Source organism: Egretta garzetta, unplaced genomic scaffold (assembly GCF_000687185.1).
Source record: "Egretta garzetta isolate BGI_Z169 unplaced genomic scaffold, ASM68718v1 scaffold1, whole genome shotgun sequence".
NCBI lineage: Eukaryota > Metazoa > Chordata > Aves > Pelecaniformes > Ardeidae > Egretta > Egretta garzetta.
This window is the reverse complement of record NW_009258542.1, coordinates 2,054,556-2,069,866: the sequence shown is the minus strand read 5'-3', so window position 1 is coordinate 2,069,866 and position 15,311 is coordinate 2,054,556. Positions and strand designations below refer to the sequence as shown.

Sequence of the window (15,311 nt, the reverse complement as noted above, 5' to 3'; positions counted from 1 at the left end):
GTTAGCGACCTCCTGGTCTAGCCCGTGCATGTTACCGACGGGCGCCTTAACGCCCCTTCTTCTGCCGGGCAGGGTGAGAGGACTCTGCGGGGGACGTCATATCCAGCTCACCTCCTTGTAGGACAGCCACTGGTAGGGCTGCTTGGGCTTCCTGAACCCCAGGCAGGGGCCGTTTTCTGGAATACAGAAGCAGAGATGGCGGAGTTACAGGGGCAGTGCCAGGAGTTAACGTGCTGCCCGGTACCGCACCGCAGGGGCGCGGCAGAGCCCTCAAAGAGTAAATCCGGGGTGGGCTCTCACTCCTGGGGCAGAGCTCACAGCAAGCCCCATCAAATTAAACACACGAGTGCAGCTAATGGGAGACCGGCTGCTGGGATCTGCCAAACAGTCACTTCAAGCCTCCTCCCTGAGCTGCGGAGGGGACAGCAGCAGTTTGCCCCCAAGCAGCCTCGTTAAAAGACGCTTCTCTGACGGCAGTGCGAGCATCCGTGTCGGATGAGGGCTTTCACCCCAAACACCAGCTCCCACTGCTTTCGCTGCCTTTTCACTCCAAAGCGAAAATCTCTATTTTTAGCACAGCCTACTCTGGTGGGGGTAAGCCAATACGCAGCACTACGTGACAGGAGGAATATTTGAGAAGTTTAATTAATGTGCTAACTCTACTTACCCGCACAAGATCCATCCCTCCATACGCCTACCGAGTTATTTGTTTACCCCTGTCCCACGGGGTGGAATATTTGCAATTCCACTCAGGCTCTTGGTGATACTGAAAATAATAATCTGACAATGAAATTGGCTTATTCAACAAGGAGGGGTGCTGCAAGCAGACACAGAAATGGTTATGATACAGCAGGGAAAAGTCATCGTGGCTTTTTGGAGCGGGAATGACATCTCACAAGAGTGTGAGAGCTCTTTGATGGGGCCATCGATCACGGGGTAAGGGCGATGGACTGATACACCACGCTCAGCTTTCCTAAGAGCTTTTGGCAGAGCCCCTTACCCCTGCCTTGTTGTGGAATACAAGGAAAGCTGGATGAGTCGATGAAAAGGCAGCGACAAGCAGAAATACGTATCAGCGTTTGCAGCAGAGGAAGAGCTCTGTTGGGTTCCACAGTTCTGTGCCCAGATCAGCCCCGTTAAATGTATTCATAAATGTTCTGGAGATGAATAATGTATGATGAGCTTTGCTGATGCTGCAAAATTCAGGCTGTTAAGCTGCCTGCCAGTGGCAGCATAAAGATCTCGCGGTACTAAGAGACTGCCCGGTAAAATTCAATGGTGTAAAGGGCAAAATAATGCATGTTGCAAATAATAACAACTCTAATTATAACCCCCACGCTCCAAAAGTGGCGCCCGCGCCACCACGGGTAGCACAGGCTGCAGCACTCGCCCTGCCCCTTGCTGGGCCTCCTCCTTCCTTGGCCTCTATTCCTTGGACCTCCCATTCTCCCACCTCTGCCCTTCAGGTCTCCTGCTCTGTTTGGGCCTCCACCTCTGGGTCTCCCTTCACTTTTTTCCCACTCTGTTGGCTTCCACTCTTTGGGTCCCCCAGTCTCCCAGATGTCTACTTGCTGGGCCTCCCTCTCTGTGGTCCTCTCAATCACCTTCTCCCTCCCACACCTTTTCGGCATCCCCACTCTTTGGGCTGCCACACTCGTTTGACCTTCCACACTTTTGTGGATTCCCAGACTTTTTGGGCCTTTTCACTTCTTCAGCCACCCACAGGTTTTCATCCTCCAAAACCCTCAGTGGGCCTCCCATACCTTTTCATCCTCCCACAATATTTTGGCCTCATACACTTTTTTGACCTCTCATTCCTTTTCAGCCTCACACTCTCAGCTTGTACAGTCCTTGGCCCCACTATAAGTTTGAGGACTCTACACTCCTTGGCCCTTTAAACTCTCAATGGGCCTCCCAACACCTTTTTGGCCTCCCAACACCTTTTTCATCCTCTACACCTTGTTGGCCCCCATACCTTTTCAGCCTCCACTTGTTGAGCCTCAACACTTGCTTGGCCTCCTACACCTTTTCGACCTCTACACTTGTTGGACCTTCCACACCTTTTGGGCCTCAACGCTCTGGCCTGCCAGTCTTTGGCCTCAACACTCATGGGTCCTCCCACACCTTTTTGGCCTCCCACACATAATAATCCTCTATAGTTTTGGGGCCTCCCATACTCTCTTAGGCTCTGTGCTCTCTGGGCTTCTGCACTTTTTTGGCCTCCCATACTGTTTCAGCCTCCCTCTCTCCTTCAGCAATCTTATCTCCTCCAGCTTCCCACACTCTTTTTGCTTCCGCACTCTTTGTGCCTCCTGCACCCCTGGGGCCTCCTACACTTTTTCAGCCTCTCCACTATTTGTTCCTCCCCCATTCTTTCAGCCTCTCGCTCTCTTGACTTCTACAGTTTTGTGGCTTCCCACACCTTTTTGGGTCTCCCATGCTCCTTTGGCCTTTGAGTCCGAATGGGCCTCTACATTATTTTGGCCTCCCACACTTTTATGGGCTCCCATGCTCTTTCAGACTCTATGCTCCCTAAGCTTCCCTAAGCCTTTGAGCCTCCTCCATAATTTGGGCACCTACATCACCTGGTCCTCCACCTCTCCCCACCATGCTCTCACCGGAGATGCTGAATCCCCTCCTGAAGACCTCGTACATGGTCCTGGCATCGTCGTAGTAGTGCGTCAGCAGCTGTGGGCTGTCCCCGATCACCGACCGGCGTGCCCCAGCCAGGCCCTGTACGACACGATGTGACACAGCCATCAGCACCACCTGATGGGTGGGAGATGGGGAAACCCCAAACCATAAAGCAGCACACTCCCCAAATGCTGAGAGGCCACCACCGTGTTCCTGCCCCAACACCCAGAGGAACAGGAGAGGTGGGACGTCCACCATAGCACCCTGGTAACGTGGAGAACCACCTTCCCAGAGAGGAGCACTTGGCCCGGCTCATTGCCGCAGGAGATGGTTGATATTTGATTTGAGGAGGAATTATAAATCTACAAGTAATGGAGTGGGGACATGCTGGGGGGAACGACTGCTCTGCGCTCCACAGGTCCCCAGGACTGGCACCTTCTCAAGGACATTGAGACCAACACAAAGGACAGACTAAAGCAGAGGCCAGACTCCAGACACCAACGGGTGGGTTCAGCGGGGGTGTTTTAGGAGTGGGCAAGGGGAGGCAGGCAGGGCAAGTGTGACCGAACCTGGACCATGCTGTGAGCCAGAAGAAAGTCTCACTACAGCCCTAACCACAGGGGAAAACTGGCTTGGAAAATGTAAATTCCCTCCACCCCTTTAAAAAGTTGTTGGAAGTAAAGACAAGAGGGTTTTAGAGGAGACATGACAAAAGGCTTTAAAAAGTCTCATCACACTTTCAGATATTAAGTGGAAACAATTTTCAGAAATATTTCTGCTCTTTAAAACAGAGCAGTTTCATTAAACTTTAAAACCTTTTGCAAGCATGAAAATTAATAACTCCTCAGCCTCTAAGCACAGTTTTGGGTCTGCTTTTTCCTACTATTACAAAGTTTGCAGCAGGAAACTCAGCATGTGAGAAGTGCCAGCTGATCTGATCTTATCAGCTCTTGCCTTTCAGTGGTTTCTCCCATGCAATGGCAGCTCCTGCAATTTTCGGTCACAGATGGTTGAGCAAAGCTAAGACTAAAATGTTACTGAAAATCTAAGGGAATAAATGAATGGGCTGTGCTCTAGCTTTCCAGTTTACAGAAAAAGGTGAATTAAGGAGTGAAAGGATCCCTGGATTAGCACGTTACACAGCTGATTTTAGGATGGGGTTGGGGAGCCCTCAAAACAAACAAAAGCACCTCCTGGCATCCCCCATGGTCATTTCGAGACATGCAAACCTCGGGTGAAACCCAGCCTCTCCCGCCGGCGTGCCCCTGGCCTCACCTCAACTTCCTCCGACTGCATCCGCAGGTCGCAGGGTGGCTTCACGGCCCTGGGCCGGCTGGCAAACCAGTAGGCGATGACGGCTGCAAAGGCACCGATGCCCACCAGCGCCGTGGCCGGCAGGTTGCGGAAAAACTGGCTGAGATCGTCGAATTCGGGGAGCCGCAAGCTCCGCAAGATTTCCTGAGCCTGCATCTTCTCCACGAGTGAAATGGCAAACTCTGCAAGAGCCAGAAGGATGCGGTCAGGTCACGCCAGGGGACAGGCACGGGTTTCTGTGCAGCTTGGGAAGGGGAGAACATTGAGGATAACATTAGGAAAAACTTCTTCACAGAAAGGGTTGTCAGGCTCTGGAATGGGCTGCCCAGGGAGGTGGTCGAGTCCTCATCCCTGGATGTATTTAAAAGAAGGAGAGATGAGGTGCTTAGGGACAGGGTTTAGAGGTGGGATGGCAGGGTTAGGTTAACGGTTGGACTTGGTGATCTTAAAGGTCTTTTCCGACCTAAACGATTCTATGATTCTATGCTTTCCCTTGTCAGCCACTGCAAACACACGGCTCTGCTGACCCCCGGGGCTGCCTACCAACAACCACCTTCACTTGAGAAGAACAGCATCTATGGAAGAGATATGGGGAAGGAGGAAACACCCCTAGAAGGGTGAGCAGGAGCAGACAGGTCACTCCTAAAGGACAACTGAGTACAAATGTGCAACAGGCTGCAGTTATCTGTTGCAGACAGATGCTGTGACAAGCCCTGGGATCCAGCCAGGACTGGGCTGCCAGGAGCTTTCTCTGCCTTCCCTGAGCAGGACGGGGGCTGCATGGTGGCCGCAGCCCCCGGTAGGGCCAGGCAGCACGGCACCAGCTCCGGCCACAAGCCCTCAGCTCCCATGGAGCGGGGCAAAGCCAGCGTGCCTCCGCGTGCAAAACGCCGTGCAGACACACTCCGAGACACCGCTTTCTGCCTTTATGCCAGCTCTACATTCTCAATTTCGAGTTCCTTATGATTTACATCAGGGTAAATTATAGGTGATTCAAGCCAAGGGAAGTTTCATTTCATTGCTTAAATGTTTCCTGGAAGAAACAACAGACGACTGCAGCGTGGGGATAAGGGAGTGCCAGAGTATCAGGCTGACAGCATGCCACCACAGGGTCCCCACCCTGCGGCCCCGCCAGGCGCGACGCCTCCGGGTGCTCCACGGGAGAGATGGGTGGCTCCCGGGAGGGAGAAATTCCAGGGCATTCCCCAACGGCAGTCACGCAGGGTGCAGTCCTGGCTCGAGGAGAGAAGGGCTGGAGCCTCGGCTCCTTGGACGCAGTGGGGCTGCTGGGGAACCCCCCCCCGGCCCCGCTGCCAGCCCCGGTGCTGCTCTGACAGCGCTGAAATTAAAAGCAAAGAGAAAAATTTTTTTGCCTTTCCTGTCAAGAGGGCTGTGCATGGAGCAGACAGGCAAGGGGACAAGTTTTGTGTCACAGGACAGTAACACTCTGCCATCCCCAACTCATTCCCTTTATACCTGCCGGCACCGCTTTGCCATGGGCGCAGGGAGGGCAGCTCTCTGCCGTACGGTCTCGCCTTTTGCTGGACTCATGGAGCGAGAGCTACTCGCTGGGAAAGCAGAGGGCAAGCAGCTGAGCCGGCATCTTTCCAAACACAGCCCCTGCAGGTCGCCCTACTTTTCTCTTCTGCAGAAACAACCGCTGGCGAGAGGAGCCGGGCACCCGGCTCGCGGCTCCTGGGGCGCGCGGTGATGCTGTCCTCAGGGGACTTGTGTTTGCGTGCGGAGCACACAAGAAGCATTTTAAATAACTCGCATTTACAGTAACGGGCCAGCATCAACTCCCCGCCAGGGAGTCTCCGATCACTGCCAGCCCTGCGAGGGACAAGCCGAGCAGACGCTGCAGAGGAGGGGATCCAAACATTTCATGTTTCCTGTTAAGCCCACAGTGCTATTTATGACTCTACCAGCAGTCAAGATCTTAAAGAAAAGGCTTTTCTGCCACAGGAGCCCAGGCAGCCCCTTTCCTCTCCCGCTCTGGCCTCGCTCCAGCCTGCAGAGCTACCGAGTGGTTAACGGAGGGGCTTCACTCCCGTGGGGGGCCAGGGCTTCCCGCACAACGGCACCACTGACACTAACACTAACCAGCTTTTTTCCTCCTGGGAGCAGCGTCTGGGTTATGCTGAAGGTCAGGACTACTCTCCCGCAGCCTTTTCCCATATTCGCGCCGAGTGAGCTCTGGAAGCTGGCACAGGCCAGCCTGCAGACAGGAGGGCACCCCTTGCACGAGGCCCTGGAGGAGGTTTTTAAGTTTGCACGAGAAAGAAAACCCACACAAACGATTAACCTCACCCGTTATCGGGCTACAGCGTGGTGGGGGGCAGCAGGGAGCGGCGGCAGTGACACAGAGCCCACGTTCGGGGCCATCTCCCTCCTGTGGGCTCTGGCCCAGTCATCCCTTGGGCCCCCAGTGCCAGCCCAGCCCAGCAGAGCCGCCTCCGCTCCCCCAAGAGTTCCCAACCGTGCAAAGCCTCTGGGACCACAACCAGCCCCTCCAAGAACGGTTGCAATGATCACAGCAAATGAAAGGGCATCCAGATGATGTTACTGGGCAATACCCACCCGCGGGGTAATTTTCTCAGGAGCCTTGAGCATCTTCCCAGAAATCTCCGCATCTGATAAAATCTCGACTACGTGGTTGCAATGACATTGGGATGAACTGAGACGGAGTGCTGATTTCTCCCCTCAATATTTCTCCACATCAGGCTATGAGAAGCAGCTTGCCAAACACACTTTTCCTAGCAAACTACAAGAAGGGGGAGAGCTCAGTGAGGGAGCTATTCATTTACTGATGAATCGGCCATTTGTGCAAAAGCATTGCAGCAAGTCCCACTGAACACTGTCTGCTCCCAGGAACTGTAGCTGCCCAGTTTGCCACGGTTGCTGGTTACTCTGAAATCTCGAGACTGACTCCCTCGACATCAGCCTGTGAGCCCTGTTTTGTATCCACCTGTGCAGCCAAGCTGAAAGGGGAAAGCCAGGAAGGCGCTTGTGGGATGAGTGAAGCAGCGGCAGCGCTGCCATGGGGGGATGCTCGGCCGCAGCCACGTGCTTCTGCCCTGCTCGGCTGCGGGTACCACACCAGGGCCAGGCCTTCCCGCACATCTGGCCAGGTACAGGGCACCCATGGACATCTGGAGCTGCCAGCACCAGCAAAAGGATCACAAGAGTCAGGGTTGCAATAAAAATAAGTGTTGGAAGCAGACCCTATACAATACAGGAACAAAACTATTCCTGTGATAACGCAGATAACGAAGAAAGTGTGATTACACCTTTGCTGACTTTGCATCCCTCTGACACGTGCCAGGTGTCATTTATGTCAGCACCTGGATGTTAAAAAAATTGCCCTAAAGACATCACAAGCGTGCTTCTCATCTGCCAAAAAGATGCGATGCTTTAATTACAAATCACTTCTAATTGCTGGGAGGCATCTGGTTTGAGTAAAGTGATGGGCACGGTGCTCCTTGGGTTTGCATGGAACATGGGGTGGTGGCAGGGACACGATGGATCAAAGTGCCACGAGCAGGGGCTGTTGGCAGCATCTGCCTCTGCAGCCAGGTAAAACGCGCAGCCGCGGCCAAAGTTACACAAGACCCACAGGGAAACTGCTTAAAGCGCGCTCATTCACTCCCAGGGGAAAAATCAGAGCATTTATCTCAGCCAAATTCTTGCAGTAACATTTATTATTTCTGACCCCCTGTGCCACATTCAGCTGCCTTCTGCTAAATTCCTACTTGGGACATAATTTCCCACTGACCTGAAGGTTTTGTCGTGCAGCAGATCATATCCCCGGAACAGGTGCCCGGCTCCTTCATTCATAACCACATCAGCTGGATTAAATAAATAAGTGTGACTGGAAGACAGAAATTCACTTTTCACTGCTCAAGGGAAGCTGCTGGCACATTTCCACGGTGAACTTAAAATCCTTGCAGACTTCATGGTCGCAGGAATCTCTTAGATCCTTTGTGATTAAATAAAAAAAATATGTGAGTACTTCTCATTAGTAACTCATTTTAAGTACACCGCAGGGCATCTCAGAGGATGCCACAGTGATGGAGATGTCAGCAATGGCAAATAATATCAGAAAATACACTTAGACGCAGAAATGCATTTCATTTTCTGCCGAAATGCAGTGACAAGCATGCTGGGGTGCCGGGAAGAGCTAAGTAGAAGTGCTAGTGGTAAGGAAAAGGGTCACAAACTCATCTGCTTATGTTTTCCCACTTTCACTTAATAATCTAAGTTTAATGAAGACTAAACATATACATTAAGAACAAGATCCTGCTCTCAGGAGTGAACTTACCCAGTCAAGGGAAGTTCCCAGCACCATCGAATCCTCTTATTCAACCTGAGACCTGTGACTACGGTCACTGGCCCCTGTTCCTGACCACGTTTGGGTTTTGCACTGCAGAGCTCATCCAGCGTGGCCTTTGCAACAGTTAATCTTGATTTTTTTGCCATCCCAAATTGATTTGTGATGAGCCTGTACTTGATCTGCTCGGGGCAGCAAACCTGCCTTGGGAAGGTGGCCAGGAAAGGGGCCCAGGTGTGTTTGGGAGGAGCAGCACAGTCCAGAGAGAGGAGAAACACCCCAGCACCCTCCTGCCCCGGGGGAGGCGGAAAGAGGGCTCAGGGCTGCGCGGATCACAGCCTGCTCCGGCGAGTCCAGCTGAGCAGGCGAGCGTCTCGCGGCCACACGCTCACTGCGGATGTATTCCTCATGTGACCAGGAAAATAAATAATAATAATAAAGAAGAGCCAGCACGGCTGGGCTGGGTTTCCCACCAGCATCACACCCCAGAGCGCACCACGAGCAGCCGCTGCCGTCACCTCGGTGTCGGGAGTGGTGGCAGGACGCCCTCCGCACCCCTTCTCCAGCAGTTTTGCCCCATTTCTGTTACCTGCGGCGAATCCACCGCCCTGCTGCGGCGCATGCTCCCCACGAGCAAGCGGCCCTGGGTGCAAGCGAGCGAGCGGAGCACAGCATCCACCCACGTGGAAACATTGACTTTTATTTCAAACGGGACTTCGCATTACCACTGGACTTCTAAAGTATCCCCATGGCAGAGAAGAGAGAAACAAATATGCAAGGGGGGGACGGAAGAAAGCGGCTGTGAGAAAGGAAGAAGTGCTGGTTAGGTGCTAGGGGGGAAGAGCCATGGGTGAGGGTGCGGGGCTGCCCAAGCTGGACGGCACGCCTGAGCCTCCCGCGCCCGGGGTTTGGGGTGAAGAGGGCTCCTGCAGCCCGGCTGTGGGTAGCTAGCGGCGACAGCGGGCTTTGAACCACCAGCCAGCCGTTGTTAACAAGCCATCACCACAGGGGCAATGCTTATTTATTTATTTTTTTTAGTTACAACCGGCACTATTGTGCGATTCAGTTGTGATCTTTTCCTGCTGGAAGTGATTCTGTAAATGCCAGGGCCGTCAATGGAGATTTAGTGACATAAACCGGTGTGGGAACAGCCTCAAACTACTGGTGTATGCATAATGCAATTAAAATCGTACCCGTCCTGTGCAGCCATGCAATCACATCCTTCCTATCATTACGTCAGTGCCCGGGCGCCTGCTTGGGAAGGAGAACTCCTTTTGAGATGCCTTTATCTTCCTGCCCACCATGCATTCACAGCGGGGTAGGGAAGAGGCGGGTGATTCATTTTATGTCAGAAACTGGGCAAAGCATCTAATTACTATCCCTATATTCAAGCACCAAAAAAAAAAAAAAAAGGGCTACTTACATTTGACTTTATAGCACTAAACCCAAATCAAATAAGCAGCTTTTCAGTATGTCTGAGAGAATTAACTATTTGCAGTGAGGAACTACAAAACGCAGCCAGCGGATGCGCGATGGCTCCGAGCCTGCAGACCCACAGCGAGCTGCAGCGAGGGGAATATCCCCGTCAGCCGCCGCGGATCCGTGTCCCTGGCTACGGCACCGGCTGCTCACTCATTTCACTGAGGAAACAGAATTTACAGGATCTAAAACATCTCAATCCAGAGAGGCAGATTTAGAGGGATTTCACTCAAGAGCCTTTTGAACTCTTAAGGCTGTGTTTTCTCACATTCTGCTCCGCAGACCCCAGGCTCTCAGATTTGTAGCCGCTTTCCTGAAACAGGGTCAGCAACAGAAGAATTGCACAAGGAAGCACCCAGCAAAATTTGGACCGCTCTCCCTTACCTTCCCCTGCAGAAGAAAAACCCCCGCACAAGGTTCAGAGGACTTCGAGATGAGGATTCAAATCACCTCGTGACTATGTCACTACGAGAGAGTCTGTATTTACAGAGGTGAGGGAGCATCAGAAATCACAGGGACACATAAAACTGGCAGGCGTTGGTCAGACCGCATCGCTGGAACCCATTCGCCAACTTACATGAAAGCTATTGCAATGATTAACGTGCTTCTGAAAACCTGCGCGCAGAGGCTGCTGTACCGTGCAGGCAGAGGGCACTTGGGGATTTTGCGTGTTGCTTGCAGAGTACAATTCCTCCTCACTGCCTCCCCCTTTTTTCCCAAGTTCCATGCAAGAACGTGGTGGGACAGCAACCCTGGGAGGAGCCACTGCCATTAAATGCAGCTCGGGTAGCACTGACTTTCTCCAATTTGGCCAGGGCAGCTCTTGGGAGACCACAGGCTATGAATTCCTAATCACTGCTGTAATTAAAACCAGAGACGATGCCAAGCCAGCCTCTGCCATCTTCCTCCGCAAATTTTGCTTGTACAGGCACAGCAGATGAGGAGTTGGACGAACCCTCCGTTCCCAGCCCAAAGCCCGTTGGGGTTGCGGGGGGGCTCAGCTGAGGAGGGGACGCCAGCCGCTCTGCGGCAGCCTGGTCTCACGCTTGCACAGACAGAGATGCAAAAGATTTTACGAGAACAAGCGATCTCATGATATCTCCAAACACAAAACCTGAAGTCCAGCTTCTGTTGTGCTTCAGCCACAAACGCAATACTTGGTTCATTCCAAACCTGCAGATTTTTTCTCATTTGTTTTAATTAATGCCGTTATATAGTTATTGATCGTTACAGCTAGCTACTGAAAACCTTACAGGGGGGGTGCCGTGCCATGAGACAGGAAGCCAGGCAACCTGGGGGTCCTACAAACTGCTTGAGAAAGAGTAAAGGGGGTGATAAACAAACATAGAGGGGAAAATATGAGCACCAAAAGTACCTGACACAATGGAAGAATCAATGTGCAGAAATCCAGTAAACAGCCCCAAAATGAAGCAGAAGAGAAGCGATGCTTGGCTCGCCCGCTTTTGCGGGACTCCTCTCCGCTCCCTGGCCTACACATGTTGCTGTGGTACAAACACGCTGCCGCACCAGCGACCCGGAATGCACCGTTCCTTGGCCGGCGTCCCTCCGCGAGCAGCTCGGGCACCGGCGTCCCCGCGGCCCTGACCCACCCTGTGCTTACTGAGACGTGCATGCAGGGACCCCCTGTACCCCGCAAGGATTCATCAGCTGTAACTACCTGGGATTCAGCAATTGTTGGGTTTATCGGCCAAGCTGAGGCTAATACTGTTTAAAACTTCCTTAAACTTTACCTGTTTCTTCGCCCCTAAAGGCACACGTTTCACTGTGGCCCTTTTACCCCTTTTAATGTCTCTCGCCTTCAGTCAGGTCACACTGAAGCAGCTTCCACGTGATGTATCATGGCTTTGATTTTTGGGACAGTATATGCTCATCAAAGCTGTATTTTCCGTTTAAAAAAGTGCCCCTTACCCACCAAACCCAGACCAAACCAAACTCTTGCAGGTCCTTAATTTTACCCACTGCGAGCGAAATAGTTGGCTCCCAAAGGCAACAATACATAAACCACAATTCCTGTGCTTTACTTAGATTACACAACTCTTTGCAGGGCCAAATCATAATTCTGTATTTAAGAATCAAAGCAAAGGCATTAGTCCTCACTGACTATCATTCCATTACAACTCAGTGAGTCATAATTGGGAAGGAAAAAAACAAAACCAAAAAAAAAAAAAAAAGAGAGAAAAAGGAACCAGTTTAAAGATAAAAATGCTTTTTTTTGGATTATTATGCCAGGACTCAGACAACATGAGGTGTGAGAGGCGATGGATGCAGAATACGTATTTGCTGTTGCACATCTATTTGCATGGATAGCGAACAAGGGAACAAGGGAGGAGAGGCCCACAGTGCCCCGGGGACTGTGGCATCTCTCCAGGGAGTGGACACTGGAGAATCGCCCAGTGAGCAAGAAATGTAATAAAAGCAGGTTATAATTTTTCTATTTTATTTTTACTAATGTAAAATGTCCTTATACCCTTCCTTGGGGAATCGGACCAGTCCAATCCGTTAAACTGGCCATTTGCCAGCAAGTCTATTAAAGAACGAGGTTTCAATGGTACATAAGCCTCTTTAGCTCCAATTGCTTTCATGCTGGTGGAGCCGGCCCGGGGCTTGGTGCACCCCGAACTGGGTGTCTGGGCCGCGGGAAGCAGATGCGGGGCTGCGGTGAGGCCAGCAGGGACCATCCCCGTGCCACTGCCTCCCCGCTCACCCCCCCCCATGCTGTCCCTCCCCGGTCAGTTATCTGCCATGGAAAAAGGCTTTACAGCCGGGTCAAGCCTCTTTGATCTGCTGGAGAGGAATAAGGCAAATAAAGTTCACAGCGAGGAAGCCGGCAAGGCTTCCATGTGACCTCCGGTTACTGTGGGGAGAGGACAGAGACGAATGAAAGGGACCAGTTTAGCACGTGGTTGGGGCCGTGATATAAACTTGGCCGGGTGATGTAAGTGAGACTATTTTTTAAGCAGGCAGAAAAATGCCTGGTGCAGAAAAATTGTCCCAGAGAGAAGGCTGCCAAAGGATTTGATACTATTATATACACATATATTTATACACATAAAATCATGTATCTACATATGTGGGTGTATATGCTTGTATGTGCGTGTACATATATATATATATAAAAAAATATTTTTTATAAATATTTCCCTCTGCTCTGGGTGACTGAGGATTAACGCTTGTGCCACCAGCGTTACTGCAGAGACATGTCATGCTCCTGCTCTGTGTTCCTGTAAAAAACCCCATCTCACCAAGCATCTGGCGTGTGACCAGCACGGGCTCCTCCTCAGTGCGACCACGGCACCATGCTCCACTGCGACTCCCAGGACCGAGCTGGTGGCAGAGCCCAGCGCTGGGTGCAGGGGCCCCGGTGGCCCAGCAGCCCCCTCCAGCCACCCCAACGCCAAAGGCAAGGCGCAGACAAAGGATGGGAATCTCCAAGCAACCCAGAGGAACGGCACTGGCCTCCGCTCCCTCCTGCTCCGCGCTGCCGAGAAATGCATTTGCAAGACACAAGATCTTTGCAAGCATCCACTAAAAAGGGAAAAAATGCTAACAAGGAGCTCAATGTGCTGAAAGTCCAATTTTACAGACAGAGCACAGTAATCGCGCATAAACAGAGGTATTTAAAGTATCTAAAATATCTACAGCATACCAGTCCCTTGCCAAGAGAAATTATTCAATAAATAATTCAGTGGCTGTGCAGAGATCTTACTTCACACACTTGTAACGTTCAGAGAGCAAAACCCACCGCCCGGCTGGCTGGAAACGCCCTGTGCTCGCCGCCACGCAGGGGCCACGCCGCCAGCTCACCCCTCCGCGTTGGGTCCACCTCTTCAGCCACGGATGCCAAAACCCCCTGGAAAGCTTCGTCCCCTGGTCCCACACCTCCTCACACCACTCACAGATGCGAACCAACCTAAAAATACCTTTCGTACCCCCAGGCACAGCAGTACTCTGAAGCCACCGTGACTCACACGTACAGGAAAGCTGAGACTGGGATCCTGGTCCAAATCTGCCACTCGTCTGGATAACGAAGCATTAGGAAGCCCGTGTGAGTATTTTAAGTTTCCTACCAGAAGGGAAAAACTCAACGGCTCAGAGCTCTGTTGTCCCTGAAGTCTATGAATTGCATCATGACAAAAAAAGCTCCTCTAACTGCCGAAATGTCCTTAAAATGTTACCCAGCCCCAGCACGTGGTGAACCACAGCGAGAAGGTGTCATTGACCAGGCTAAAAACCTCAGCCTGTGGTCACAGAGGATAGAGCTTAGATGGCAAAATCCACCTGGGATATTTTTGCACCCGCTGTCCTCCTGGTTGCATCCCTCGCGTGCCAGCATGGCTGCTGCGTGCTTGCCCAAAGCAGGCTCGGGCGATTCCTCCAAGTTTAAACACAACCCAGCCAGAAGAAAAAGCAAACCCCTGAAGCCATGCGGCTTTCTGGCTCTTTGGTCTTTTGCCATCAACTCTGTCGGGACCGCTCAACACAACCCTGCCAAAAACAGCTCAGGGGCTCCAGAGCTTCATCTGGGGAAACCACAGCCTGATCCTTCCCTGCCTGCATCCTGCCTGCTTCCTCGGCTCGCAGGCAGCACAGGCCATGGGAGCAACCCAGGGAGCTGGCTAAAGCAGGAGCGAATTTACCCCTTCGCCTTACGGCAAAGCATGCAGGTACCAGTGAACCCTGTCCGTGTTCACCGGGGCTCACGTTTAAGCGCCGTGCCCCGCAGGCATCGTTGAGGCGGGGCTGTTTTCTGTCCCCGTGTTGCACCACGGTGCTGTTCTTGCCGAGGGCTGGGGTTCAGTTCTGGAAGCTGCTTCCAGAGCATCTGCAAAGCTCCCCCACTTCCCAGAGGTACCCACGATCATTTGTAAATCTCCACTCTTGTGAAGAAAGGGCTTTGTTGAGGGGGGGTGTGTGTGTGATTTTTTTAGGTGGAGTTTCTTATTTTTTTAGTGACATCGATGGTCGATTGTCCCATATACTATATGGGTCTTGAATGCTGTGTGACAGGCAGCAAACAAACAGCTTAAATAATTGCACAAAAATAGTTATCTGGGGCAGAGTACAAAGCGAAGCCCTGAATGGCGAGGGAAAAGGCGGCTGCACCCACAACAGCCAGTTTTGCAGAGCGGAAAGACGAAGGTGCTCTGCAAAGAGCTTGACGCCTTGTTGCCAGGGAAAGCTTTGACATTTGCCTTCAAATATTGATGGGATTTAAACAAACCTTAGTACTGCCTGTAGAGGCCACGGTCCAGTTAAGAACCCCAGGAACCTGAAGTTTTTGCAGCAGCGTCCGTGCTGGTCAACGCAGAGGTGCAGGGACCGGCAGCCCGATGTGGCGGGGGAAAAAAAGGGGGTGTCCAACCGCAGCAGGCTGGGGAAGCTCAGCTACAGACCTTGCTAATTCCCATTTCATAGAATCAATCATAGAATCATAGAATCACTTTGGTTGGAAAAGACCTTTGAGATCATTGAGTCCAACCTTTAACCTAACCCTGCCATCCCACCACTAAACCCTGTCCCTCAGCACCTCATC

The 15,311-nt window shown here is 52.0% G+C and overlaps 1 protein-coding gene across 4 annotated transcripts in view; it reads right to left on the bottom strand.

Annotated features, from left to right (window-relative positions):
- ACSL6 (acyl-CoA synthetase long chain family member 6) overlaps positions 1 to 15,311 on the bottom strand; it is a 55,210-nt gene that overhangs the window by 28,288 nt on the left and 11,611 nt on the right. For 3 of the 4 annotated variants that reach the window (XM_035902747.1, XM_009646973.2, XM_035902741.1), the window contains exons 2-5: positions 7,724 to 7,927; positions 3,910 to 4,130; positions 2,619 to 2,733; positions 112 to 176 (exon numbers count right to left, since the gene is read on the bottom strand). In XM_035902747.1, the coding sequence (XP_035758640.1) occupies positions 112 to 176; positions 2,619 to 2,733; positions 3,910 to 4,130; positions 7,724 to 7,781 (459 nt within the window). In that variant the 5' untranslated portion in view covers positions 7,782 to 7,927. The remainder of the gene's footprint in view (positions 1 to 111; positions 177 to 2,618; positions 2,734 to 3,909; positions 4,131 to 7,723; positions 7,928 to 15,311) is intronic. The other variant, XM_009646981.2, reaches the window with a different exon arrangement.